This window comes from Cenococcum geophilum, assembly GCF_001692895.1.
Source record: "Cenococcum geophilum 1.58 unplaced genomic scaffold K441scaffold_17, whole genome shotgun sequence".
NCBI lineage: Eukaryota > Fungi > Ascomycota > Dothideomycetes > Gloniales > Gloniaceae > Cenococcum > Cenococcum geophilum.
This window is the reverse complement of record NW_027137575.1, coordinates 616186-643950: the sequence shown is the minus strand read 5'-3', so window position 1 is coordinate 643950 and position 27765 is coordinate 616186. Positions and strand designations below refer to the sequence as shown.

The 27765-nt window shown below is 40.6% G+C and overlaps 2 protein-coding genes across 2 annotated transcripts; one reads left to right on the top strand and one right to left on the bottom strand.

The window, feature by feature from the left end:
• Positions 1-17120: 17120 nt before the first annotated feature.
• On the bottom strand, positions 17121-22553 carry K441DRAFT_556407 (DNA-directed RNA polymerase II subunit RPB1; the record flags this gene model as incomplete). The annotated part of the gene is made up of 4 exons (XM_067643322.1): positions 17121-22019; positions 22085-22155; positions 22209-22365; positions 22425-22553. 4 exons carry the CDS (start codon positions 22551-22553, stop codon positions 17121-17123), a joined length of 5256 nt encoding a protein of 1751 aa, XP_067504778.1.
• Positions 22554-23132: 579 nt separating this feature from the next.
• K441DRAFT_658675 (WD40 repeat-like protein) lies at positions 23133-25485 on the top strand. The gene is made up of 6 exons (XM_067648396.1): positions 23133-23352; positions 23411-23472; positions 23529-23617; positions 23669-23809; positions 23859-24456; positions 24511-25485. Exons 1-6 carry the CDS (start codon positions 23283-23285, stop codon positions 24988-24990), a joined length of 1440 nt encoding a protein of 479 aa, XP_067504777.1. The 5' UTR covers positions 23133-23282; the 3' UTR covers positions 24991-25485.
• The last annotated feature ends 2280 nt before the right edge of the window (positions 25486-27765 follow it).

Sequence of the window (27765 nt, the reverse complement as noted above, 5' to 3'; positions counted from 1 at the left end):
TGGAGTGGATACTACTTACTAGCTAACTTACGGGTATTAAGAGTTAAGGTTAAGAATAGGAGGGATAGGGGGGCTAGAAGACAAGTTTTCGTAATAGGTAAATAGCCTTTATTACTTCTAGGGACGTAAACTATTACTACCCTTACCGCCCCCACTACTCTCTTTAGTAGGGTTATTAAAATTATAGTTAGTAATATCGTCCTACTTAAGCTTCCGCTTCCTTAGTATAAAGGATAATTTGCCTTCTATATTCCCTATCTTATAATTACCCTCCCCCCTAATAAGCAGATTGTCTATATATTATGGCTATTAGGTTATAATAATAATATTTTTAATATCTATAACTTACTAATATTATCTATATTATTGGCTATTAAGGAGTCTTAGTTAGCTATTACGTAGGCCTCCAACTTCTATATAGCCTAGGGGATAGTCATAATATTAATTCCCTTAGTTAGGCTATCTATTTCATTAACGTCTTCTACTATAGATTTAAGACGGTTATATATAGATGTGCCAAAGAGATCTTCCAGCTCCTCTAAAGAAGGTAACTCCTTATCCTTATCGTCCTTATTACTGCGGTTATTTCCACTACCTAATAATTGTTAAGTAAGGCTATTATATAGGGGGGAAGTATATACCTAACCTATAAGGTGCTAGTTAATCGCCAACTTTATTAGCTTTATTGCCAATATTACTAGCTTTATTACCTTTAGCTTTAGGTTCCAAGTCTAGGTTAGCTATATTATCTTTAATAAATATTAGATTTGCTACAAGCCGTTAAACATATTTATAGTTATTAAGAAAAGAAGAAGGGGATAATTACTAAATTACCTTAATTACTTCCTCTAGCGTTTTAGCTGTTACTTCTATTCTTATAAATATCTTTATACTCATTAAATGCCTTAGGATCTACAGGTGCCTTATTAGGTAGAATATTTAAAAAAGGTAATATAGAATAACTTGCCTAAGCATAACTAGGCCAAATATTTTATAGAATTATCTCTTAAAGGGAAGCGAGGTACTCTCCCCTTTTTCGACCTTTTTTTAGGTATATTACTTACATTTGCCTTAGAAGCAGTAATCGCATAATACTAAGAAGCCTTCGGTTTTTTAGGGGGTGTAGTATAGAAATTAATATTATTAAGTAAAATTTGTAAATTAAAACGAAGGTATTAAGAAGATGCCACTATTGCTACCACTATTGCTACCGCCATTATTATTAAAATTATTATTGCCTTATACCTTTCCAATAGCTCTAAAGAACGGGTTACACTAGGCTTTTAAGTCTACGCTAGTCCCCTCTTTACTACTAGCTTATATCTATAGCATCTATACTAAAATAACCCTACTAGGTTAATAGCGAATTAAAATATATAATCTACGCTCCGTTAGCAATTACCGTTTATAACATATAAAGGTTTATATAGGCTTAAACTCTATTATAAGATTAACGCCTATTAGGAAACTGCGATTAAGACCTAACTAACTAAGCTAGCACATTTAGCCTCTAATAGGGGCATTACACCAAGCCTCCTTATTAAGGAGGTTAGTAGCGAAATACCTTTACCCTTATTTTTTAGAGTTAGGGCTAGCGCTAACGTATCTATTTTCTAACCTAATTATACCAGTAAACTAAATCTTCTGTAGATCCTCTGCGAGACTATAATTCCTAGGGTTAAATAGGTAAAAAGCATGCCGTAATTCTGCTATAAGCATTAAAAGACACTCTAAGTAATAAGGGCATCCTTAAATCTCTCTCCTAGATCTAAGGAACTTTCTTAGTCACACTCTACGGAGCTTATAGCCGCTACTTAACCTCCTAAATATATATAAAAGCCTCGCTTTTACCCTTACCTATAGCTAGATATTACAAACAATATAAGGGGGCAGATAGCGCGGGTAGATTAGGCGATTACGCCCATATCTATCTCACTGCGCCCTTTTAGCTAATACAGCCACCATATAAAGTCCGTCTCCGTTAAGAGATTAAATATACGAATTTTTCTTTAGTATTTGTTAGCTAAGAGCAAGATTATAATACTAGCTCTACTAGAAGCCAGGCTATACTACTAGATAAGCTATTTACCCCTAGATTCCGCCTTATAAGTATTAGGTCTATATAAAAGATATTCCTATATAACCTATACCTCCTTAGCTAAATAAGGGGCTAGATTAGACTAAAGCCTAGTAGCTTCTCTAATTGTAATATAATCCTCTAATTATTAGGGAAGAGTAAGGTCTAGGTCTAAGTTAAAAAGGCGCTAAAAAGGGCGAAGGCTTCTAGCTTCTAGCGGCGCAGCTTTAATTAAGCTAAGTAACTAGTATCAGCCTATAGTTTCGCTAAGGACCTACTTTGGCGTCCGGCTTCGCCTTTATTATAACGCTATAATACAATACTGCCTAATACGTCCTGTAGCTCGCAGTAGCTATAATCTGTATAATCTATTACTAGGCGGTTCTCGGCATAGCCTTATAGCTATTTATAGCTATTCTAATAGGGATTAAGTTATATATTATAGTTACGCCTAAAACACTGCTAGAGGCGGAGGTAAAGAAAAGGATAAATGGAAATGTTATTCCAGTGCACTAATCGGTAGGGAATATAGGTAGGAGGAGAAGAGAGAGAAGAGAGGAGAGAAGAAAGGAGGAATATAATAGGACTAAAGTATGCGTTAACACCAGGAGAGAGTATAAATATACCCTATAGAAAGGGCCGAAGAGTTATAGCGCTAGGTAATCGTTAGTATAAAATATATAGAGATTAGGGAAGGTAGGTAGAGCACCTATATAGACACTAAGGGGATAAAAAATGCCTTATGGCTAACAGCTAAAGTCTAAGGTAGCACGGTAGTAGGAAAGAAAAGAGGAGATAAAGTATAAGGGCAAAAGTAGCGAGGGAGAAGGCCTTTTATAGTTGAGGTTAAGGTTAGGTCTTAGCCAAACTAGGGTATAGAAGCGAGCGCGCCTTACCTATAAAGGAACCTCTATTTCCTAATACATGGTCTCTATCTTATTTTTTACTAAGTAAAAGAATTATAGTTACTAGCTAATTATAATTAGATATAGAGGATTTAATAGGAGGTATTAAAAATAATAAAGGTTATTAAATTAAAAATAGGAATACTATACCTTTAATAAATAACTTAGAAATAGAAGATATCTTTAAGGATAAAGATAAAGAAAAGGGGAATAGTGTTATAGACCTTATATTAGTAGTAGTAGCACTACTAAGAAGAGATATAAATAGGTTAGTTAAGATAGTATATGAGGCGCTAAAACCAATTAAGCTATAAAATAAGGGGTAGCTAAGTTATATAGCTAGTTAGGTTATAAGTTTAGAATATAAAAATATAGGAATATAGGACATATTAACGTACTAACGTACTAATATACTTAGTATATTTCTTAGGCGTAGTCTTATATATTTAAAGGACCTTAGTCTCTACCTAGATAGTTCTCTTTTTTATAGTAAATCCTAGAATATAATTAGAGTTAATCTATTAGGCAACCTACTCTACTAGTTATATTTATTTATTGACTTAACCTATACCTATATACCTAGCCTATTAATAAATCCACCGTAGTATTTCCTATAAGGCTTTATTATACAACCTAGGGGTAATTTAAGGAAAACTCGCCTATAAGGTATATGCGCTATATATACCTAGAGAAACCCCTTCCTTATCTTATATATAGACTCCTCCTTTTCCCTTAAGGATTTGTCTATCTATATAATACACCCTATTATTCTATTAATTAGACTCCTAATTTATAAACTATTAACTTCTAACTAATCTACTAAGAGTTCTATTAATTCTATTAAGTAGTATTACTATTACATTTTATAATACGTTAGTAATATACTATAAAAGAAGAAAAATAACCTATAATAGTATATAAAGTAAGTAATACTTATACCTTCCTAATAATAATTTATATAAGTACTATTAAATAATTTATTATTATTATTATTAAAGGCTTACTAATAGGTACTAAAGATACTAGTATTAGGACTATATTAACTATAATAAGTATTAGGGTTAAATAGAATAAGCTTAAGTATATATTATTAATAGCTAGCTAAGTAATAACTAAGAAAAGCAAGGAGATAGTAAGGGCAGATTATAAGGTTATATTATTATTATTTATTGCTTAACGTCCGATTCGGATCCCTATTAGGCCTACGCGGACTACTCCTTATATACATATGGGGAGAAAACTCTATTTAAGAAAACCCCATGATTTATCTCCCTACCTTTTAGGACTCGCCTATAAGGCGCCTATGAGGCGCCTATAAGTCACCTATGGTGCTCTACTACCTTACTTTTTAACCTTCTTAGGAATTACTACTGCTGTAATAAGCCTATGGACGCGCTAGTATTATAAACTTTACTCTACCACTATAGAGTTATTAGGGGGCGCCCGTTGCTCGCCCCCCCTACCCTCTATTACTATTTCCCTTATAACCCAGAACTGGTTTAGTATATTTTAGCTAATAAGCCACTAGGTAACTACCTTAAGGCCTTTTTATATCGAGAGTAGTATATTATAGTTCTCTATACTAGCTACTAAGAGCATTACTTCTTAGTTAGTGTATAAGGGGCATAACAGTATTACATATTTTAGTGTCTGTCTTAGCCAGCTACATTCGCATCTTAGGCTACCTACTAAGACACCTACCTAGTAGAGCTAGTCTTTTAGTCCTATTATTCCTATTCTTAAAAGTATTACCATTATATTTTCTACCTTCGTTAGGCCTTCTTAGAGCCCTAGAGTATTTACCCCCTATAGCGTTAACCATACTACGGCTTAGGTTCCTCTTACCTTAGTTAGCCTCTGTACCTTTAACTCCTATATACCTCTCTAGCGTTAGTCTAGCCAGTATTATATTATAGTAAATGGTTTCCCGGCGTTCTTTTATACTCTACTTTAGCTCCTTTCTCTCTCTTACTGTTATTTTTACTAGCCTCTTACGCGTCTCCCTTTCTCCTTTATATAGGCCTAGGCCCTAAAGCAGCACTATTTTTCTTCTACTTTCTTTACCTATTTCTCTAATATATCTTCTCTACTTTAGGGTTATTAGTTTATTCTCCTATAGGGCGCCCTAAGGTCCCTCTATAGTTTATTTAGGCGTATCTTAATATACTTTATAATATTAGAGTTACGTTTATTTTACGCCCTTTATATTATAGCGGCTTTAATATATAGTTATAGGGGGGGAATATTAGCTTCCTTTTTAAGCAGTGCTGTAGCCGTTCGCTTATATCCGCCTATTATACTCTAAAGGTAGGCTGTTTAGACCTTTTAAAGTGGCTTAAGGAGCGATTTAGGGGGGCCTTTCTTAGATTCTCTAATGGCCCAAATACTGGACCTATATATTATAGTTAGCCGGATAACTGCTGTATATAGTAGGCGTAACCTCTAGAAGTATAGACCCTATATAGAATTAATAATCCTAGATAATATAATATACTATACTTAGCCCTTACGGGCCGCTTATATTGTATATACGCTCTACCAGAGCTTACTGTCTACCTATACTCTTAATACCCTTAGGCCCTAAACTAGTTAACCCTTAAAGCCTTAGATGTAAATTATATGCTAAAGATCTGCAAATTAGTTGCGTTTTCTTATAAAGTAGATTAGCTAGTATTTCTCTAGTAAGAATTAAACTCTATATTATCTTGCCTATTCTATATAGGTATTATAAGCTTTCTCTAGTATTCTGCAATTCTTTACGGCTATTAGCCCGTATATAATTAGGTTTATATTATTAACAAAGCCTATCCCCTAGGTTACCCCTTCCTTAAAGAAATTAAGCAGGTTGCTTATAAAGAAAAGGAAGAGTATAGGCAAGAGGGGTGATCCTTATAGTATTCCTATTGCAACTATAATAAGGGGGCTTTAGTATCTGCTAAAAACTAGTAATGTTTCTTTCTAACCTATAAACCCTTAAATAAATTATATAATCTATTCTGGGAAGCCTTTTGCCCTAAGAATATATAGGAGACGCTCGTAGGGTATATTATTATAGGCGCCGCTAATATCTAGGCTGAGCATTAATACTATAAAGTCTCTTCACATCGCCCATGCGGATTTAATAGTGGTAGCAAGTAGCGTAAGTGCTAATAGTGTTAAGCGGTTCTTTCTTGCCCCTATTTAGCTTTGTAGTAGTAGGTTATATTTCTTAGCCATATCTACTATGTGGTCCGCTATTACCTTTTCTAAGATCTTACTAAGGGTATTTTCTAAGGTAATAGGGCGGTAGCTTCCTAGGATTAAGTAATCTGCTTTACCTTCTTTCTATAAAATAACCGTCATTATAGATCTTCTAAGTCGTGGGTAGTAGCCTATAGCAAAGTATACCCTAGCTATATCTATAAGCTAGGGTGCTATAAGTAGTCTATAGGTTTTTAAGGCCTTATTTAGAATCCCATCTAGTCCTAGTGCTATATTATTTAAAAGGCGGTTAATAGTTCTAGCCATTTCCTCTATTATTATGTCGCTGTCGACCCTTAGGTAAGTCACCGGTGTTTTACCTATAATGTTGCTAAGGTCTGCCAGAGCCGGTTAGGGGAAGAACCTCTTTATAAGGATCTTTACCTTCTTATTATTATTATTAGTAGCCTATAATTCCCCTACTCTTTATAGGGGTAGTAGGTATAGGTCTTCTACTAGGCGCCCTACCTTTTTTTTTTATACCTATTTTGCTATAGCCTAAAGGCCCTTATTATAGGGGAGGCTCGGGTTAGAAGTATGCTCGTTTATAAACCGTCTCCAGTTATTCCTTACTTCTTTCTTTAGGGTATTCTTTAACTAGTTTCTCGTGTCTTTATATCGTCTCTTATCTTTAGGGTTATAGCTACTTATATATTTCCTTCTTACTTATCGTTAGCTAGTAATAAGAACCGCGTATTATACGGACCATGCGTATCGCGCGTAGGGGCCCGGTTTTAAGACTAGGTAGTACTCTTCTAGCCCATTTTTAATCGCTGCCTAGATCCTTTCTAGTCTTTAGTTAATTTCCTTAGGGGTAGCTAATAAGCCTCGCTTATTTAGAATTAGGTGGATTTCTTCTAAGTCTTAGAATTATTGTTTAACTATATTAAGGAAACTGTCTATTTTAAGCTTTCTTATTACGTATCTTTTACTACTTAGTTACGCCTTAATATCTAAATCTAGCTATATTTAGATGGGGATATAGTCTAAGGCGAGTGCCTATTCTTCTTTAGGGTTATACCTTTTAAGTCTCTAGTATAGGCCTTTGTCTATAAATATAAGGTCAATTATACTTCTAGAGGTTCCTCGTTGCCATATAGTTACTCTTAGGGGGGTAGCTAATTTAAGGCCCTAGGTGTCTATAGCTCTTAGTAGGTATTTTACCTATTAATTAGCAGTAATATAGATACCCCCCTACCGCAGGTAGTAGAGGTTTATATCTCCTAATAGGATAGACTTTATACCTTTAGTTTCTAACAAGCTTATTATTAATATAATATTCTCTATTTATAGGACCCCTTTAACCCTAGGGTTATACACATTAATAATTTATACCAGTCCCCTATATATCTGGATTGTTATAACTATAATATCTGGGTTAACTGCCTGCTATAACTATAAGGATAGGCTAATAGCCTTACTAATTATAAAGCATACGCGTGTGGCTGCTTTTAGTTTATATAGGAGCTAAAATCCTTAGGGGCAGTATATTAATTATATATAGGTATTATAGTACGGCTCTTATATAATAAGGATATAGTGTTTCTCTAGGTCTAGACTATCTAGTAAAGGCCTTATAAGACGGTGGTTTATATTGCCGCAGTTATACTATATAATAGATAGGTAGTAGACCCCCAGCGAGGGTCCTTTGCCTCTTCTTCATTCCTTACTTCTTCTGTTTTTACTTTCTTTAGGATATTTAGAACTTCTATCTCTTGTATTTATACCCTAGTTACTACTTATTTTATATAGAGCTTTCTATTCCCGTGTCTTATATTCCTACTAGCGCTTCTATATCTAAATCTATTATTATCTCCAGTTCCTCCCCTGTTCTTACTAGCTAGCTATACGCCCTTTATAGGTCGGCTATAAATGTTATATTTACCGCGTTAAATCTAATTCTTAATTATCCTGGTCTTAAGCTTACTATAGCTATTTATAGGGGTCTTCCTACTAGGCGTCCTCTCCCTTATATCCCCTATAACCCTTATATCCCTATATAGTCTAGTAATATTACGCGGCGCCGCTTCTAGCCCGTTAAGGCTTGGGATAGCTAGCCTAGCCCCCTAGTACTAAAGGTAGGAAACGCTAGGAAAGCACCTACGTCCCCCTAGCTTATTACCTATTGTTTCTATTTATATAACCTAGCGTATAGTTATTCCCGCAGCTATTAAGCCCTTACCTTCCGCCTTTTATATTTAATATAGTTTTCTCTCTCCTACGCCTTATATATACTTTAGTGGCAGTTTACGCATTTTATTTAGTCTTAATTTAAGTAGTGTCTTGTATTATAGGGGCCTATATAGTAGCCGCAGCACACCTATACTGCGTATATAGATTAGGTATATCCCTATTATATATAGTAGTAGTATTATTTTAGGCGTAGTCTGTAGTTGTAGAGCCTTACGTTATATATAAGGCTATTTATAATTATTCCTTTTTAAATAAGGAGTTTTTGCATTCCTAGTATATATATACTAAATAACATACCTAGGAGCTCTTGCTGCACCCGGCCTAAAAAGACCAAAAACAACCAAAAGAACCCTGAAAAACACCTAGAGAATCCCCCTAAGATATATGCATCGCAGGGGAGATACACGTCGAACGACGGTGGTTCGCACTCGCGCGCGCCCACCAGAACTACGCCTAGCAATGGCCCTCCATAATAAGAACGGGCGAATACTATACTATAAAACGGAAAGACCTCTATTAAGAAGGCATCTGACAAAATATAAAGCCTATTAGACGCGTCTAGTATCCGTAGTTATAGGGGAGCGACCGTTAGCTATAATAAACTAATATAGCTAGTAGAATGGCTCCGCTAATCTAGCGTACCTTAGGCGCCTCTCTAGTAAACTCTTAACTAAATCCTCTAACGGCTAAGTAAAATTAAAAATAAATAAAACCCCTCTTTACCAGCAAACCGCACCTAGGCCGCTATAGCTGTGCCTTTATAGTATAGGGAGTCTACCCCCCTAAAGACAATATCCGGATATATAATTATAATATAACTAAATATAGAGAAAGTAGAGGGGCTTAGGGGACAATTAGAAATAGAAGTCCTTATAGAAATTTATAAAGAGGTTCACAACGCCGTTACAGTCCAACACCTTAGGAGTGGAGATATTAAAGTTACCCTAAGGGACCAACAGGTAAAGGAACGAGCTATAAGGGTAGGGAATAGGCTAGGAGAACGTATTAGCATAAAAGTGCTTTATAAAGATTACCTAGTTAAAGTCCTAGTGGTTCCCCTAAGCCTTAGGGTAGAAAAGGGACGCTAGGTAAATAATACGGCAACTATATATAAGATAGTAAAATAAACGGAACGCCTTATATTAGGACTTAAGATCACCTAAATTTAATGGCTTTAATAGGAAAATGTAAACTAAGTATATAATAAAAATAATAAAAGAATATAAGGGTCGCTGGAGACTTGCTAAGGAGACGCTAGTTAAACGTATGGCTCCCTTATTATTAGTATATATATACTAGGAATGTAAAAACTCCTTATCTAAAAAGGTATCATTATAAATAGCCTTATATACGACGCAAGGCTCTATAACTATAAACTCCGCCTAAAATAATGCTACTATTATATATAATAGGGACACACCTAATCTATATGCGTAGTATAGGTATGCTACGGCCACTATGCAGGCCCCTACAATATAAGAAACTGCTTAAATTAAGACTAAATAAAATGCGTAAACTGCCACTAAAGTACATATAAGGCGTGGGAGAGAGGAAACTGCATTAAATACAGGAGATGGAAGGTAAGGGCTTAATAGCTATGGGAATAACTACACGCTAGGTTATATAAATAGAAACAATAGGCGATAAGCTAGGGGGGCGTAGGTGCTTTTTTAGCATTTCCTACCTTTAATACTAGGGGGCTAGGCTAGCTATCCTAAGCCTTAACGGGCTAGAAGCGTCACCGCGCGATATTACTAGACCGTATAGGGATATAAGGGTTATAGGGGATATAAGGGAGAGGACGCCCTATAGGAAGATTATTATAGATAGCTACAGCAAGCTCAAAACCAGGATAATTAAGAATTAGACTTAATACGGTAAATATAATATTTATAGCCAACTCTTAAAGGGTATATAGCCAACTAGTAAGAATAGGGGAGGAACTAAAGATAATAATAGATTTAGATATAGAAGCGCTACTAGGAATATAAGACACGGAAATAAAAAGCTCTATATAAAATAAGTAGTAACTAGGATATAGATATAAGAGATAGAAGCTCTAAATATCCTAGAGAAAGTGGAAATAGAGGAAGTAAGGAATAAAGGAGAGGCGAAGGACCCCCGCCGGGGGTCCGCCACCTATCTATTATATAGTATAACTGCGGCAATACAAACCACCGTCTTGTAAGGCCCTTGCTAGATAGCTTAGACCTAGAGAAATACTATATCCTTGCTATACAAGAGCCGTATTATAATACCTATATATAATTAATATACTGCCCCTAAGGATTCCAGCTCCTATATAAACCAAAAGCAGCTATACGCGTGTGCTTTATAATTAGTAAGGCTATTAGCCTATCCTTATAGTTATAATAGGCAGTTAACCCAGATATTATAGTTATAATAATCTAGATATATAGGGGACCGGTTTAGATTATTAATATATATAACCCTAGGGTTAAAGGGGTCCTATAAACAGAGAATATTATATTAGTAATAAGCTTACTAGAAACTAAAGATATAGAGTTTATCCTATTAGGAGATATAAACCTCTACTACCTACGGTAGAGGGGTATCTATATTGCTGCCGAACGATAGGTAGAGTGCCTACTAAAAGCTATAGACACCTGGGGCCTTAAGCTAGCTACCCCCCTAGGAGTAATTATATGGTAATAAGGCACCGCTAGAAGCATAATTAACCTTATATTTATAGACGAAGGCCTATATTAGAGACTTAAAAGGTGTAACCCCAAAGAAGAATAGGTACTTGCTTTAGACCATATCCCTATTTAAATATAGCTAGATCTAAATATTAAGGCATAATTAAATAGTAAAAGATACGCAATAAGAAAGCTTAAGATAGACAGCTTCCTTAACATAGTTAAACAATAACTTTAAGACCTAGAAGAAATCCACCTAATACCAAATAAGCGAGGCTTAGTGGCTACCCCTAAGGAAATTAACTAAAGACTAGAAAGGATCTAGGCAGTAATTAAAAATGGGTTAAAAGAGTACTACCCGGTCTTAAAAGCGGGCCCCTATACGCGATACGCATAGTCCGCATAATACGCGGTTCTTATTATTAGCTAATAATAAGCAAGAAGAAAATATATAAGCAGCTATAATCCTAAAGATAAGAGATATTACAAAGATATAAGAAACCAGCTAAAGAATACCCTAAAAAAAGAAGAAAGGAATAGCTAGAGACGGTTTATAAATAAGCATACTACTAACCTAAGCCTCCCCTATAATAAAGGTCTTTAGAAGATGGCGAAATAGGTAAAAAGAAAGGCAGGATATCTAGTAGAAGACCTACACCTTCCGCCCCTGCAAAGACTAGGTAAATTACTAGCTATAAGCAACAATAATAAGAAGGCAAAAATCCTTATAGAAAGATTTTCCCCCTAACCAGCTTTAGTAGACCTTAGTGATATTACGGGCGAAGCACCGGTAACTTGCCTAAGGGTTAACAGTAATATAATAACCAAAGAAATAGCTAGAACTATTAGCCGCCTTTTAAATAATATAGTACTAGGACTAGATAGGATCCTAAATAAAGCCCTAAAGACCTATGGACTACTAATAGCACCTTAGCTTATAGATATAGCTAGAGTATGCTTTATAATAGGCTACTACCTAAGACTTAGAAGAGCTATAACAATATTTATCCTATATAAAGAAGGTAAAGCAGACTACTTATTTCTAGGGAGCTACCGCCCTATTGCCTTAGAGAATACCCTTAGTAAGATCTTAGAAAGGGTAATAGCGGACCATATAGCAGATACGGTAGAGGAACACGCCCTACTACTATAAAGCTAAATAGGGGCAAGAAAGAACCGCTTAACACTATCAGCACTTACGCTACTTGCTACTACTATTAAATTAGTATAGGCAATGCGAAGGGACTTTATAGTATCAATGCTTAGCCTAGATATTAGTGGCGCCTACGATAATATACCCTATAAGCGTCTCCTATACATCCTTAGAGTAAAAGGCTTCCTAAAATAGATTATATAATTTATTTAAGGGTTTATAGGCTAAAAAGAAATATTACTAGTCTTTAGCGGATACTAAAGCCCCCCTATTGCAGTTGCAACAGGAATACCATAAGGATTACCCCTCTCGCCTATACTTTTCCTTTTCTTTATAAGCAACCTACTTAACTCCTTTAAGGAAGGGGCGACCTAGGGGATAGACTTTATTAATAATATAAACCTAATTATATACGGGCTAACAGCCGTAGAGAATTGCAGAACGCTAGAGAAAGCTTATAATACCTATATAGAATAGGTAAGACAATATAGAGTCCAATTCTTACTAGAGAAGTACCAGCTAATCTATTTTATAAGAAAACGTAACCAATCTATAGATCTCTAGTATATAATTCGCATTTAAGGCTTTAAAGGTTAGCTAGTTTAGGGCCTAAAAGTATTAGGAGTATAGGTAGATAGTAAGCTCTAGTAGAGCGTATATGCGGCCTAAGCGGCCTATAAGGGCTAAGTATAGTATATTATATTATCTAAGATCGTCAATTCTATATGGGGCCTATACTTCTAGAGGTCACGCCTACTATATATAGCAGTTATCCGGCCAACCATAACATATAGGTCCAGTATTTAGGCCATTAGAGAATCTAAAAAAGGCCCCCCTAAATCGCTCCTTAAACTACTCTAAAAGGTCTAAACAGCCTACCTCTAGAGTATAATAGGCGGATATAAGCGAACGGCTACAGTACTGCTTAAGAAGGAAGCTAATATTCCCCCCCTATAACTATATATTAAAGCCACTATAATATAAAGGGCGCAAAAGAAATATAACTCTAATATTATAAAGTATATTAAGACACACCTAAATAAACTATAGAGGGACCCTAGGGCGCCTTATAGGAGAACAAACTAATAACCCTAAAGTAGGGAAAATATATTGGAGAAACAGGTAAAGAAAGCAGAAGAAGAATAGTGCTACTTTAGGGCCCAGGCCTATATAAAGGAGGAAGGGAAACGCGTAAGAGGCCAGTAAGGATAATAGTAAGAAAGAGAAAAGAGCTAAAGTAAAGCATAAAAGAACGCTAGGAAACTAACTACCGTAATATAATACTGGCTAAACTAATACTGGAGAGGTATATAGGAGTTAAAGGTATAGAGGTTAACTAAGGTAAAAAGAACCTAAGCCGTAGCATAGTTAACGCTATAGGGGGTAAACACTCTAGGGCTCTAAGAAGGCCTAATAAAGGTAGAAAATATAATAGCAATACTCTTAAAAACAGGAGTAATAGGACTAAAAAACTGGCTCTACTAGGTGGGTGTCCTAGTAGGTAGCCTAAGATATAAATATAGCTGGCTAAGACAGACACTAAAGCATGTAATACTGCTATGCCCCTTACGTACTAACTAAGAAGCAATACTTTTAGTAGCTAGCACAGAGAACTATAAGACACTACTCTTAATATAAAAAGGCCTTAAGGCGGTTACCTAGTGGCTTATTAGCTAAAATATACTAAACCAGTTCTGGGTTATAAAGGAAATAGCAATAGAAGGTAGGGGGGCGAGTAACGGGTGCCCCCTAATGACTCTATAGCAGTAGAGTAAAGTTTACAATACTAGCGCGTCCGTAGGCTTGTTACGGCAGCAGTGGTTCCCAAGGAGGTTAAAAAGTAAGGTAGTAGGAACACTATAGGTAACTCGCAGGCGCCTTGTAGGCGCCTTATAGGCGAGTCCTAAAAGGTAGAGAGATGGATTACGGGGTTTTCTTAAATAGAGTTTTCTCCCTATATGTATATAAGGAGTAGTCCGCGTAGGCCCAATAGGGATCCAAATTGGACGTTAAGTAATGAATTATTATTATATATATACTAACGATAAGGGAGCTATATATTTAACTAGCGTCTCCCTAGTAAGTCTCTAGCGACCCTTATATCCTCTTATTATTTTTATTATTTACTTAGTTTACATTTTCCTATTAAAGCTATTAGATTTAGGTAATCTTAAGGCCTAGTATAAGGCGTTCTATATATTTTACTATCTTCTATATAGTTGCTATATTGTCCGCCTAGCGTCCCTTTTCTACCCTAAGGCTTATAGGAACTACTAGGACTTTAACTAGGTAGTCTTTATAGAGTACTTTTATACTAATACGTTCTCCTAGCCTATCCCCTACCCTTATGACTTATTCCTTTACCTATTAGTCCTTTAGGGTAACTCTAATATCTCCGCTCCTAAGGTATTGGACTATAACTGCGTTATAAACCTCTTTATAAATCTCCATAAGGACTTCTATTTCTAATTATCCCCTAAACCCCTCTACTTTTTCTATATTTAGTTATATTATAATTATATACCCGGTTATTATCTTAAGGGGGGTAGGTTCCCTATACTATAAAAGCGCGGCTATAGCGGCCTAGGTACGGTTTACCGGTAAAGGGGAGTTTTATTTATTTTTAATTTTACTTAGCCATTAGAGGATTTAATTAAGGGTTTACTAAAGGGGCGCCTAAGGTTCGCTAGACTGGCGGAGCCATTTTACTAACTATATTAGTTTGTTATAGCTAATAGTTACTTCCTTATAATTCTAGATACTAGACGCGTTTAATAGGCTTTATATTTTATTAGATGCCTTCTTAATAGAGGTATTTCCGCTTTATAGTGTGGTATTCGCCCATCTTTGTTATAGAGGGCCGTTGTTAAGCATAGATCTGGCGGTTGCGCGCGAGTGCGAGCCACTATCGGTTGACGTATGCCTCCCCTGCGATGTATACATCTTAGGGGGATTCTCTAGGTGTTTTTCAGGGTTCTTTTTGGTTGGTTTTGGTCTTTTTGGGCCGGGTGCAGCAAGAGCTCCTTTTTAGGTAATATATTAAGCCTATATTATAAGGTTATATACCTAGGTTAATACTCTTTAAATTAGTATTAGTAAATTGCTAAAGTAAGTTACTTTAAAGGATACTAATAGTATATAGTCTCTCTAATATTACTTAAACTTTTTTAACTTAGTCTAAGGTATAGAGAGTATTAGACTCTATAAGAGATAATACTATTATTATTAGCCTTAAATACTTAAAGGATATTTAACTTGTATAAGGCTTAGAAGGCTATAGGCGTTATAGTACTAAATATTATAAAAGTAAAGAAAGCTTAGAGAGAAATAAAAGACTAGTAAGAAAGATATAGAAGGTAAAGGAATAATAATAGTAGTAGTTAAAGAGTAGAGTTTGCTAGTTTAAAATTCTAATAAATTTAAAGAAAAGGCTTTTTTTTATACTATAAATTCCTTATTAAGACTTAAATAATACTAGTATAACCTATTAATAAACTTCTATAAGTTAATCTAAGATAGTATAAGATTTTAAAGAAAGTAAACCTAAGAGATCTTATATAGAAATAAGAGCCCCTAATTAGATAGCCTATTAAGCCTTACTACTCTTTAAACTCTATAATAAAGCCCTAATAACTAAATAGTCTTATTTATAAGTAAAGTCTAAATATAGGACCTTATATATACTAATAGGAAATAATAAATAGTAATTAGATCTAAGTATTATAAGTTACTATAGCTAAGTAATAGGAGGAAGTTTAGAAATATTTTATAATACTATACTAAGAATTACTAACTCTAATTGGCTTTTAGGAGAAAGGCGGACTTATAGAGGAGGATATTGTTCTTTTATGTGATTTCCCAAATATATATAGTGTATTATTGGCATAACAAACTTTTATAGCGGCCGAGCCCCATCAATCGACCGACGCTTGGTACTGCAAGGTTTTTCCTAGCGACGACCTTTGAGAGTCTCGTTCCCATCACCATACCTACGTCTTATCGTGACGCAGCCTTCGCCGGGAAGGAATTTAACACTTTTACAGAGTGCACGGATATGACGCTTGGAACAACTTCCCAGAATTAACGTGTTAATTCATCTAGTACGTTACACCATTAAAGGCGGTGGGTAAGTGAGTGCGAAGTACGACAAGAAGTTTCATTACACAGGCACCAAGAACATGGATCATTTAACTAGTCGAGCCATTTCTAGATTCTTATCATCCATCTATCTCTCACCCAACAGCCGTGGGCAGTCTCCATGAGCATCCTCAATCACGTCAGTCGTCCAACCAACCCTCCTCCACCCCTGCCTCTGAAGCCGCCAACTAAATAATATCGCGACTTCCGAAGGCCCTGTCAATCTCAATTTGGAACGGGCCGGGTCCAATGCTTTCTAGAATAAGGTGCACATATCTGATGCAATGCATGCAAAAGACGCCATCCGCCCGCTCCAAAAACGCCGCTGTATAAAAAATCCACAGATTACGCGATCTTTCTGTTCGGTTGCAAGCCGCAAATAACCTAAAAGCCTGGACACTCCTGTTTGCCCCCTGAAAAAAATGCAGAACTGGAATTGCAAGTTTTTAAGGCCCTCATGCATTCGAGAATGTGTGAAAGTGAAAAAAATTGATAGTACAGAGAAAGAAAAGCCGCAGCTACGTGGGCCTAGTTAAAGGTACGTCGTCGGGTATGGTTTTTGATGATTGGGTTTGCGTAAGAGCTTTTGCAAACACGATATTAGCCAAAAAAGAACGCTGATATACAAAGTTATTTTGCCTTACGAGATGATTCTCCTCTTCAGGCACCATGCGTGTCGAGATGAATCATTACTGTTGAGGTGATCTAGGTAACAACATTAGCCTGTAATTAGTACCACCGAATGATACGAGAGCTTACGTAGGAGAGTAGGTCGGCGAAGTAGGAGACCATTTCGGCGACGTTGCAGAATATGGTGCCGGACCTGGCGATGTTGGAGAGAATTTCGGCGAGGTTGGGGAATATGCATTAGCAGCAGGACTTGTTGGACTGTACACCGGGCTAGTTGGGCTATAGCTGGGAGAAGTAGGTGACGTTGGTGATCGTCTGTCACTTCCAGCGCCAAATTGAGGGCTGCTCGGGCTGTACATAGGTGACGTTGGACTATAGGCAGGAGACGTCGGGCTGTAATGGGGTGAGGTGGCGCGGTGAGCTTGCGCTGGTGATGTCGGGCTGTAGCTTGGCGATGTAGGTGAATACGACGGCGATGTGGGGGAGTAGCTTGGGGACGTTGGCGAGTACGACGGTGAAGTAGGTGATATGGAAGCTCCATACGCTGGTGATGTGGGTGAGTACGTTGGAGAAGTCGGCGTGTACTGAGGACTTGTTGCCGAGAAGCCAGGCGATGTGGCGCCAAAACGAGGACTGCTAATGCCTGGCGACGTAGGCGAATACCCTGGGGAAGTCGGAGAGTAGCCTGGTGAAGTTGGACTAGTGCCAAACGGACTTGAAGGAGCGTATCCGGGGCTGCGCCCTCCTCCATATGGGCTGAGTCCGCCGTCTCCAAAGGCCCCAGGACCGCCATATACGCTGAAGCCTCCAATTTCGTCTCCGCCTGCAGCGGCAAGAGGGGAGAAGGATGCACCATAATCAGGTCCAACGACGCCACCCTCATAAGTTGGGGAGCCGAGGTCATATGGAGTAGCCGCTCCACTATCAGCGTAAGTACCAGCCCCAGCGCCAATACCACGCATGTGGGAATTGTCTTCAATCATGGTAAGCAGCATTGCATTATCCATGATCATTTCAAACTCCCCAGTCCCCATTGGAGCGAGTTGGCCAAGCATGATGTTCTCTGAGACACCCTTGCAATCATCAAGTTCACCGCATCCCGCTGCGTCAAGGAGGATTTCAACGGTTTCTTCGAAGGAGCAACGCATCAAGGCACCAGTATCTGCACGATTGATTCCGTGACGAGTGATAGCCATAAGTAGACCACGAGCGGTCATGATGTCGACAAGGAGCGCCAGATGACGATGATTGACATATGAACCATCGAACGACAGAACGGCCTTAAGCTCTTTTAGTAAAGCTGCCCTAGTAGCTTCAATTCCAAAGACTCCAAGAATCTCGACGAATGAGTTGGAATAAGTTCGATAGGGATCGACTCCTTCAACTACGAGAACATCTGCAAGAGCTGTCCCACTGGTATCGAGGATCCACTCCTGGCACATGGGATCGGTCTTGCGTTTGATGATTGATCCATCCTCTTTAACATAAACGCGTTCTTCAGTTCTAATAAAAGCTCTGTCCACACCACGGACGCCACGGAGGCTGACTTCGTCAAGTAGATGCTTTTCGAGTTTTCTCATCCAGCGCTCATCTCGATCATCCTCATCCTCCTCCTCGCCTTTGAGGAATGCATCATAGACGAAACGGACACGAAGCACTTGTTCATCAGCGTTATTATCGCTAAAAATGACCGCAATATTAGGTGCAAATTCCTCTTTGATCTTAGCAGCAACATCCGCAACAGTGATACTCTTATCCAGCAGCTTTCTACGATCAAGAATGATACGGAGAAGCCACTTAGATTGTCTTTCAGTATCCGCATTATCTTCTGGAATGATGAAGTAGGATTCGACCATGTCCACATCGGAATCAATCACTGTTGCCTGGACATCAGGATCGTAGTAAAGTTCGCATGTCTCAGCCAGGGAGCGTAGCGTGGTGTGTTCAATGCGGCTTCGAAGAATCTTGGCTTGCTGCTGTGAAGCATTGGGGTCTGCTTGACAGACGGTCATCGAAGGGGTCTTAATGTTTGTTGCGACATTGAGAATTTCCTTCAGACGCGGGACACCTAGAGTCACGTTCTTGGATGACACACCAGCAAAATGGAAAGTGTTGAGGGTCATTTGAGTGGCCGGCTCACCAATGGATTGGGCTGCGAGGACACCAACCATCTCCCCAGGTGACACTGCTGCTCTGGCGAAGCGATTCTCGAGATCTCCCATGACATTTTCAAAAGCTAATCTGTTGAGCGAGTACTCCGTGACGAGACGTTTGAAAGCTAAGCGGGAACGGAGGTGGCATTTGAAAAGCATGGTAGCGCTCTCTTGTGCTTCTAGAGATAGATGGTCATCACCACGGACAATGACCAGTTTATCAAGGAGAGCTCTGACTTTTTGGATGACTGTGACAGGATGAAGATCGCTCCTTGCACCTTCTTTGATACGGAACTTGGTCTTTGCTGTTTCAATCATCCGAACAATATTGAGAGGAAGGGCAAGTTCCTCTTTATCGTCGTCGATACCATCACGAATAAATGCGCGGTCTTTCAACAGTTGCTCCCATTCTTCATCCAGGTACCGCTGCACGTCGATCTCGCCAGCGATCTCGGGTGCAAGCTCAAGGACATCCGGTGAGAGTGATAGAGAAGGATCCATGACGTCGACGCGGAATCTTTGTTCAAACTTTTGATCTGAGCAGGTGATAATGTCAACGATCTGCTTTTCGATATAAACGCCGTCTAGGCCGTCTTCTCCGTATACGAACTCTACAATGTCACCAAGAGAGTTGCGGACAGTACCATCGTACTTGACCATAACGTCTTCAAGGGCTTTGACCAATCTACGTTGAATGTAACCAGTTTCGGCAGTCTTGACAGCGGTGTCGATGAGACCTTCACGACCAGCCATGGCGTGGAAGAAGAACTCAGTGGGAGTAAGACCTCGCAAATAGGAGTTCTCCACAAAACCTCTGGCCTCAGGGGAGTAGTCGTCTTTAGTAAAATGGGGTAAGGATCGGTATTTGAAGCCGAATGGGATGCGCTTGCCCTCAACTGATTGTTGGCCCACAAGTGCAGTCATTTGCGAAATGTTGATAGCCGAGCCTTTGGACCCAGACAACGCCATCTGAATGGCGTTATTAAGATCTTTCAGACTCTTTTCTGTATCATTACCAGCAGTGTCACGTGCTGTATTCAGAGCTTTCGAGACTTTACTCTCGAATGTCTCGCGCACGTTCATACCAGGCAATGCCTCAAGCTCGTTTTCGGTTGCCGCCTTTGTAATTTCCTCGACCTCCTTCTTTTGGATGGACACAGCCTCCTGGATCTTCTGCGAAGTGGCCTCATCGGGAATGGTATCTCCAATACCAATACTGAAACCGTTGTGTAAGAGCCAGTAGTTCACAATTCGCTGTGCGCCATTAAAGAAGGAAACCGCAGTTTGCCATCCATACTCGTTGAAGATAATGTGAATAACACCGCCAGCGCTTGCACCAACGATCTTCTTATTGAGCAAACCAAACATGAGTTCGCCTCCATGAATCAAGAGACCATCATCTTTCAGAGGACATTTATCACCGTTGTTGTTTAAACGAGCAAGGTTCAAGCCTGACGGGAAAACTAAGCTGATGATTTGTTTTCCAGTCCACCTCGGGCGTGGCTTGATGATGCAAGGCTGAGGGATAACTCCATCCCAATCTGGTACCCACATCATAATGTTCATGACCTGCTCTTTGGTGAGAAAAACGTCGCGACGACAGATTTTGTAAATTCCACAAAGAGTGTCTTGAACGATACCCATGAGTGGACTGTTCCGCTGAGGTGAAACAATATTCAGCGGGACCATGCAAAGATTCATGATCTCAGCACGTGTCTCGTCGCTTTGCGGAACGTGAAGATTCATCTCATCGCCATCGAAATCGGCATTGTAAGGAGAGGTGACGGACAGGTTAAGGCGGAAAGTGGAGTAAGGCATAACCCTGACCCGATGACCCATCATGGATTCCTTATGCAGCGATGGTTGTCGATTGAAGATAATCACATCGTTATCAGCAATGTGTCGTTCAACTTTCCAGCCATACTGTAGTCTGATATCCTCCGGGCGCTTGTTATGCTTCAGGTCGATTCGCGTGCCATCATTCTTAATAACATAGTTTGCGCCGGGGTGGGTGTTTGGGCCAGCTCTCACAAGGGATGTCAGAAGACTAATATTAAACTTTGTGACAATTTCAGGATAGGTCAAGGTTCGAGCAATGCTTCGCGGAACACCAACTTCGTCCAGGGATAGATTAGGGTCGCCCGTAATGACTGTACGAGCCGAGAAATCTACACGCTTGCCCATCAAGTTACCTCGAAGACGGCCTTCTTTTCCTTTTAGACGGCCACGGATTGTTTTCAAAGGTCTGCCGGATTTTTGTAGCGCTTGAGGGACTCCAGCAATATCATTGTCCATGTATGTTGCGACATGATACTGTAATAAACTTTCGAATTCCGTCAATATATGTTGTGGCGATCCTTCGTGGATACACTCTCGTACTCTAGCATTTGCGCGGATGATATCTCCAAGCTTGTAAGTCAGATCATCCTCACCACGCATGCCCTGACCGGTACCGTCAACAGAAATACTAGGCCGAACCGGAGGTGGTGGCACAGGAAGAACTGAAATGATCATCCACTCGGGCCTTGCATAGTCCTTGTTCAGGCCTAAAAGATGTAGTGTGTTATCGGATAGGTTTCGGAAGATGTTCAGTGCGTCCTGGGGAGAGATCGGCTTCTTCTCGTCACCCTTGCCCTCATCTTCATCTCCCTTCTTCGCTTTGTAGATCGCGTAGAGCTTCAGACCTTCTTTCCGAATCATTTCCGGTTGCTTGTTGCCACAACCACCATGTGGGACCTTGATAGAGCTCTTTTTTTCATCATCGGGGATCTCGACTTCACACGTCCTCTTGGTTTTGGAACATCGCCATATAGCATCGAAGCGTTTCTTCGGATCCTTAATTCTGATTGCAGCCTTCCAGTCCGGGTGGTTCTAGAAATAGTGTTAGCGTCATGCAGGCAAACAGTAACATGGTCTTCCCCTAGAGGTAGACTCACGTAATCTGCCAAAATCAGCCCGCAATTGTGGCAGACGGTCTCTAAGAGTTTTTTGATCTTGGTGATGAATCCTACGACAAAGTCAGTGGATGTCGACAGCTTTTGTTCAGTGTAGAATACTCACCAACATGAAAAACTGGCACAGAGAGTTCAATGTGGCCGAAATGACCGGGACACGTCGTAATGTCCTCTTTGCATGTAGAGCAAGTGTACATGCGATCAATTGTGCCGAGCTTGGGATCGTTCAGACCCTTATCACGAGGCTTCTGCTTCTGCTCGTCCTACAAAGAAGTCAGCGATACGGTTCCGACTTATTTCGGCATACAAGGGGACCACAAACCATCGTTTCAGGGTACTCGATGTGTACCACACTCATGGCTTTGATCTCCTCTGGTGAAAGGAGGCCAAACTGGACCTCCTTGATCGTCCGTAAGGGGCATTTGGAAGGAATAGTAGGCCCTGGCGCCATCTTCGCTGTGTTTATCGAGATCTAAGTATCAAACAGTCGCAGAAATGGTCGCGCGGACGGATAGGTATCCGCAAAGAATTCACTTCGAAGCCGGCCGTGCTGGGCACGGCTCCCGCGCAAAGCACCTCCGTCCTAACCCCTCCTATGCCTCCCTTTTATCGTAACGAACCCTCCGTTGATGGAAATATATGGTGTTGAATTCGCGGGTGACGTATGATGCGCTAGGCGCGCTGAAGGGACGGCGACGAGGAATGAAAGGAGGGTCAAAGTATGCGACAGGTTGGGCTGCGCGATCCGGCCGAAACAGGCGGCGGCGGCGGCGTGAGTGCGCTCGTCAGATTCGTCAGAGTGACGAACAAGGCAATCCCAGCGATAGAATGAACGCGCTCACTGATGGAAGTGAGACTTTGGGTGGGTGGTGTTGGGTTGGAGATGGAGAAGATGAAGTTCCTTCACGCAGGCAGGAGGCCAGAGACAAAGGCGAATTGCTGGGGCTCTGCGCTCGAAACAGCACTAGCGCCGCCACCCATTCTTGGCGTTTTATTCACCCGGACTGCCAGAAGACTCATACGCAAACCCAACCAATCACTCCTTCACTGCCAACTTCTTCTTCACCAGCGCGGGACCGGGACTCACTTGAGCGTCTCATATGAAGATGCTTGTTGCGCGGCCGCGCCCTCATCTTCCGCCACTGCATGGTCGAGAACGACCTTGATCAACCCTTCTATCATGAACTTATCCCTCGTCGACCCTTTCGTGCTTGCGCAAGATTGTCCCGAAGCGTTGACTGGTAGACTTCGTACGTGTCCACCATCCCCCAAATCATTCGGGGGCAGTGCACTAACTTAACGGCGCAGGCAGCGGGCATTCGACTTCCATCAGGTTTAGCCATCGCGGTGACTTACTTGCCTCCGGAAGAGTATGCCGTTGATACGTCATAAAATTTTCGTACTGTGGACTAATTTTGGAACATAGCTTGATGGCATTGTGGTTATATTTGACATCGAGACCAATGGAGTTGCGCGAAAACTTCGAGGGCACACTCGTCAGGTTCAGTCACTGAGGTGTGTTCCGTGCAATTATCCTCTCTATTACAGCTTACCGATTTCTCATAGCTGGTCAGCCGATGATCGATACCTTCTAAGCGCTTCTCAGGACTGGAAATGTGTTCTCTGGGATCTAAAAGATGGCTCGAGAGTGCGGACCGTCCGTTTTGAGGCACCAATCTTCATTGCAGAGCTCCACCCGAAGAACCAGTTCGTAGTCCCATTACACATGCCTTACAACTCTAACACTAGGCGTCAGTCTACTCTTTGTTGCTGCCATCTTCGAAGACCAGCCTGTCCTGGTCGACATATCCTCAGAGATACCCGTCAAGCGAACCCTTCCCTCTGCGCCGCGTCGATCTCAAGTAGAACGAGAGAATGCCACAGAAAAACAAGCCGCACAGGATGCTAAGCAGACATCCACGGTTACTGTCTTCACTCCCTCCGGTGAGCATATCCTAGCTGGCACAAACAAGGGATGGATGAACATTATCGACATCGCAACTCGTCAAGTCCAGTATTCCACACGACTTACGAACAACTTGATTATTTTCATAAGAACAACAGCTTCTGGCAGGGACATCGTGGTCAATTCAAGTGATAGGATTATCAGGACACTCCATTTGCCTGATTTGACGGATCCGAAAGTCGATTTCGAGAATATGCGACTGGAGGTGGAACATAAATTCCAGGATGTGGTGAATCGTTTGTCATGGAACCACGTATCATTCAGCTCCACCGGAGAATATGTCACAGCATCTACCTGGATGAATCACGATATCTACGTTTGGGAACGAGGTCATGGGAGTTTAGTCAAGATTCTAGAAGGCCCTAAGGAGGAACTTTCCGTTGTTGAGGTCCGTATGGCACCTACAAATCTGAAGATACCGCAAACCTGACATAGCTAGTAGTGGCATCCCTATCGACCTTTCGTAGCAGCTGTCGGCGTTGACTCTGGGCGCGTATACCTCTGGTCAATTCTCACACCGCAGCGTTGGTCGGCACTCGCGCCTGATTTTGTTGAAGTGGAAGAGAACGTGGAGTACGTGGAACGGGAGGATGAGTTCGATATTCAGCCAATCGAAGAGATCCACAAGCGCAGGTTAGATCTCGAAGACGAGGAAGTGGATGTGTTAACAATTGAGCCCGTGAAGGCAGAATTTGAGCCCGGTGAATTCCGAATGCCAGTTTTACTAGATATCGAAGCTAGTGATAGCGAGGACGAGGTTATTGCTATTGGGGCCGGACAATTTAGGCGGAAGAGCCCAGGTCAAGGAAGGGATTGGATGAATGATAATGAAGCGGTTGCGAGTGGGGATGAGCAGAAGAAGGCCGCGACGAATGGAACTGCAAGAGCGCAGAATGGTACTAAGAGACGCAGAGCAGAGTAGGCTACAGGACTCCTCTAGAGTTTGGACTAGTAGGAAGTCAACGATTCCATGTGGCACATGGAGAGCGAAGAATACCTTGACGTTGACGAAGCTGAAGCTGAATAGGGCGATAAATGCAAGCTTTAGCTCGTCAGCAAGGCTGATAATTCAGAAAATATCAGATATCCAACGTTAGCTTATTCAAAAATTCGATTTTAGATGTGCTCTGGTACTTCCCAAGCAAGCGCTTCGAAACGTCTTATTTCAAGCCCAAAATATCTCTACTACCTGTTTCATTCTCATCTTCATAATTTCTGTTTGAACACTTGGAGTTGGCGATCATCGAACAAAGGATAGCGCAGTGAGCATAATATTTACCGAAGCGAATATCAGTTCTTTGCCTTACTGCATTTTATAAGCAACATACACGTTAAGGAGAACAAAGAATATTGAAGAATGAAAGGAGCACTCACTTAACAAGATCTTTGAATTCAATTACCAAATCTTTCTCTAGCGGCTCACCAAAGGCTCACCAAGTGATCGGACACCAGTGCTGTAATTGGTCTGGTTGGTTACAAATTTGAGCTCTGTAACCAACCAATAGCCCACTTAGAGCTCCGAACCGGTTCAACCAGATGATATTTAATATACTGTAGGCTTGGCATGGTGTTGGGTTACAATTAATCGTCGACAACGATATATTTAACAATGTCTTCCTCGTTACCCTTATCTTCCTCCTGGCTCTTATCGTCCTCATCGCCCTTATCGCCCTTATCGCCCTTATAGCGCTTTTTTCGTTAACTACTAGAGCCCTAGCCGGCGCGCTTTTAAGAGGCGGTGGGAGCCTTGCNCGTAGAACGACTACTACTTNCAAGGCTGCCTCTTCCTCTATGCAACGATCGACTGGTTGAAATAATAAAGCCCTCCATCGAATTGGCGGTGGGTAGAAATAAGGGTAATAAGGATAAGGCAGTAAGGCGACGTAAGGAGGCGACGCGTAGAAACGCGACGCGTAGAAATAGGACGCGTAGAAATGGGCGACGCACAACACCAAGCTCGACCCTTAAATAGTATCCGGAAATAAGGTGGTAGATCTTAACGATTTAGTGGCTTCGGCTCCCTATGTGGCGTGTGCTCTTACCCAAATCATCACCATCAAAAGCCTATCCTAACTCTACTGGTTTAGCTGGTTACCCGGTTAATTAGAGAGCTTCAAAACCAACCAGCTGGAAGCCAATCAAAGCTCCGAACCGGTTGCGATTTTGGAGCTTTTCCAACCAACCAACCAATAGGCGAACCAGACCAGTTACAGCACTGTCGGACACACAATCATTAACCAGCTATCCAACTCATTATCCCGAAAGAAGAACCGGAGACGCGAAGAACAGACTCGTGGAGATATTGCTGTAGAATAGGTTATCAGCGCATTCAAAGTAGGCTTTTTCAAATCAAATCCCTGCATAAATAGGCTAACCAGCGGTGGGCTTCCAGAGCGTCGTACACTATGAGGCATGATAGAGTACAGGCACTATTGGACAGAGAAGCGGGGAGACCGAGTGTTACAAGAGACTGAAGCCAAGGAGGCTGCTGCTAAAGCTAAAAGAGACCAGAAAGGGCTTGCCCAAGCAGGAAGTACCCAGGCAGAAGATCTAGCATCAATAACAGCGCCAGCCGTAGCACAGTCAGCACCACTACCATCATCAATAGATCCAGCACCACTTATATCTCAAGCACCTGCCGGAACACAGGGCGGTGCGGTCCAGTAGCAGACAGAATCCCCGGCTCTAGCGGATATTGAACACCCGGTGGCTCTGCAGAAAATGAACAAGACTGTCCAAACAACGTTCATACAGGCCCAACAGCAAGCTTTGGTGATACTGGGAAATGACCAAGGAATTTGTTGGTTTCATATACTCGCGGTGAATTAAGGGCTATAACGAGTACGGCAAGAAACAACCCGATTTATATGGTGGACAATGCAAACATCTTAGCAAAGGTCACTCCATCCCCTCGCCCCTCGATTCAGTATTCTAGGCCAACTTACAGATCTCCAGATGAGCCTAGAAGAGATTTAGACCATCTCATTAGGAAGGATGGGAAAGGTTATTAACAGAAGACAAGGAACTAATCCGCTAGTTAGCACTACTTCTTCCAGCGCCATACGGTAGAGCGCAGGGTTGAAAGTCCTGCATGGGAATTTTGGTTGAATTTTAAGCAGCTCGGCGAATGTAAGAAGTTCTCTCTTATATTCCACTTAATAGGTTAATATTCCGGAATGCGTAGCCGCGGTAATCGGGCCGGTGGCTAGGACCTTGAGAAATACGTGGAGAATCTTATCCAAGAAGAAAAGTCAGAGTGGCTTAGGAAGGACTCTCCCGTTAACAGGTTGCTCCCAACACAAGATGACTCTAGATATACTTTCCAGCAGCAAAACTGGAGATATATGAAGATATTGGGTCGCGGCGGCTAAGGCATCATAACACTTTATATAGAAATTGTCGACCGTTGAGGTCACTCTTAGGTACTACCTTATGACTCACCACCCTGTTCTTGTATGTCTTACTACTGTCTTGGTTAGCGACTCGGTCAACGACTTGGTTAACGACTTGGTCAACGACACGGTAACCAAATTAGTCTACTACCCTTTTTCTTATGTATTTATAGAGGCTCTAGAGCCACATTTAATAGACAGAGTTCTTCTTAGTGACTTATCCGTTCGACAGTTATAAGCCCGGGCCATCTACTGCATTATCTTTAATTTAAAACCCTAATTACCCTATTGTTAACTAAACAGTA

Excerpts from the sequence above, each read along its gene's own strand:
- K441DRAFT_658675 (XM_067648396.1), top strand. The coding sequence starts at position 23,283 with ATGAACTTATCCCTCGTCGACCCTTTCGTGCTTGCGCAAGATTGTCCC. Across the intron at positions 23,473-23,528 it reads ACTTACTTGCCTCCGGAAGA|CTTGATGGCATTGTGGTTAT; the intron begins GTATGCCGTTGA and ends TTTGGAACATAG. Across the intron at positions 24,457-24,510 it reads AGGAACTTTCCGTTGTTGAG|TGGCATCCCTATCGACCTTT; the intron begins GTCCGTATGGCA and ends CATAGCTAGTAG.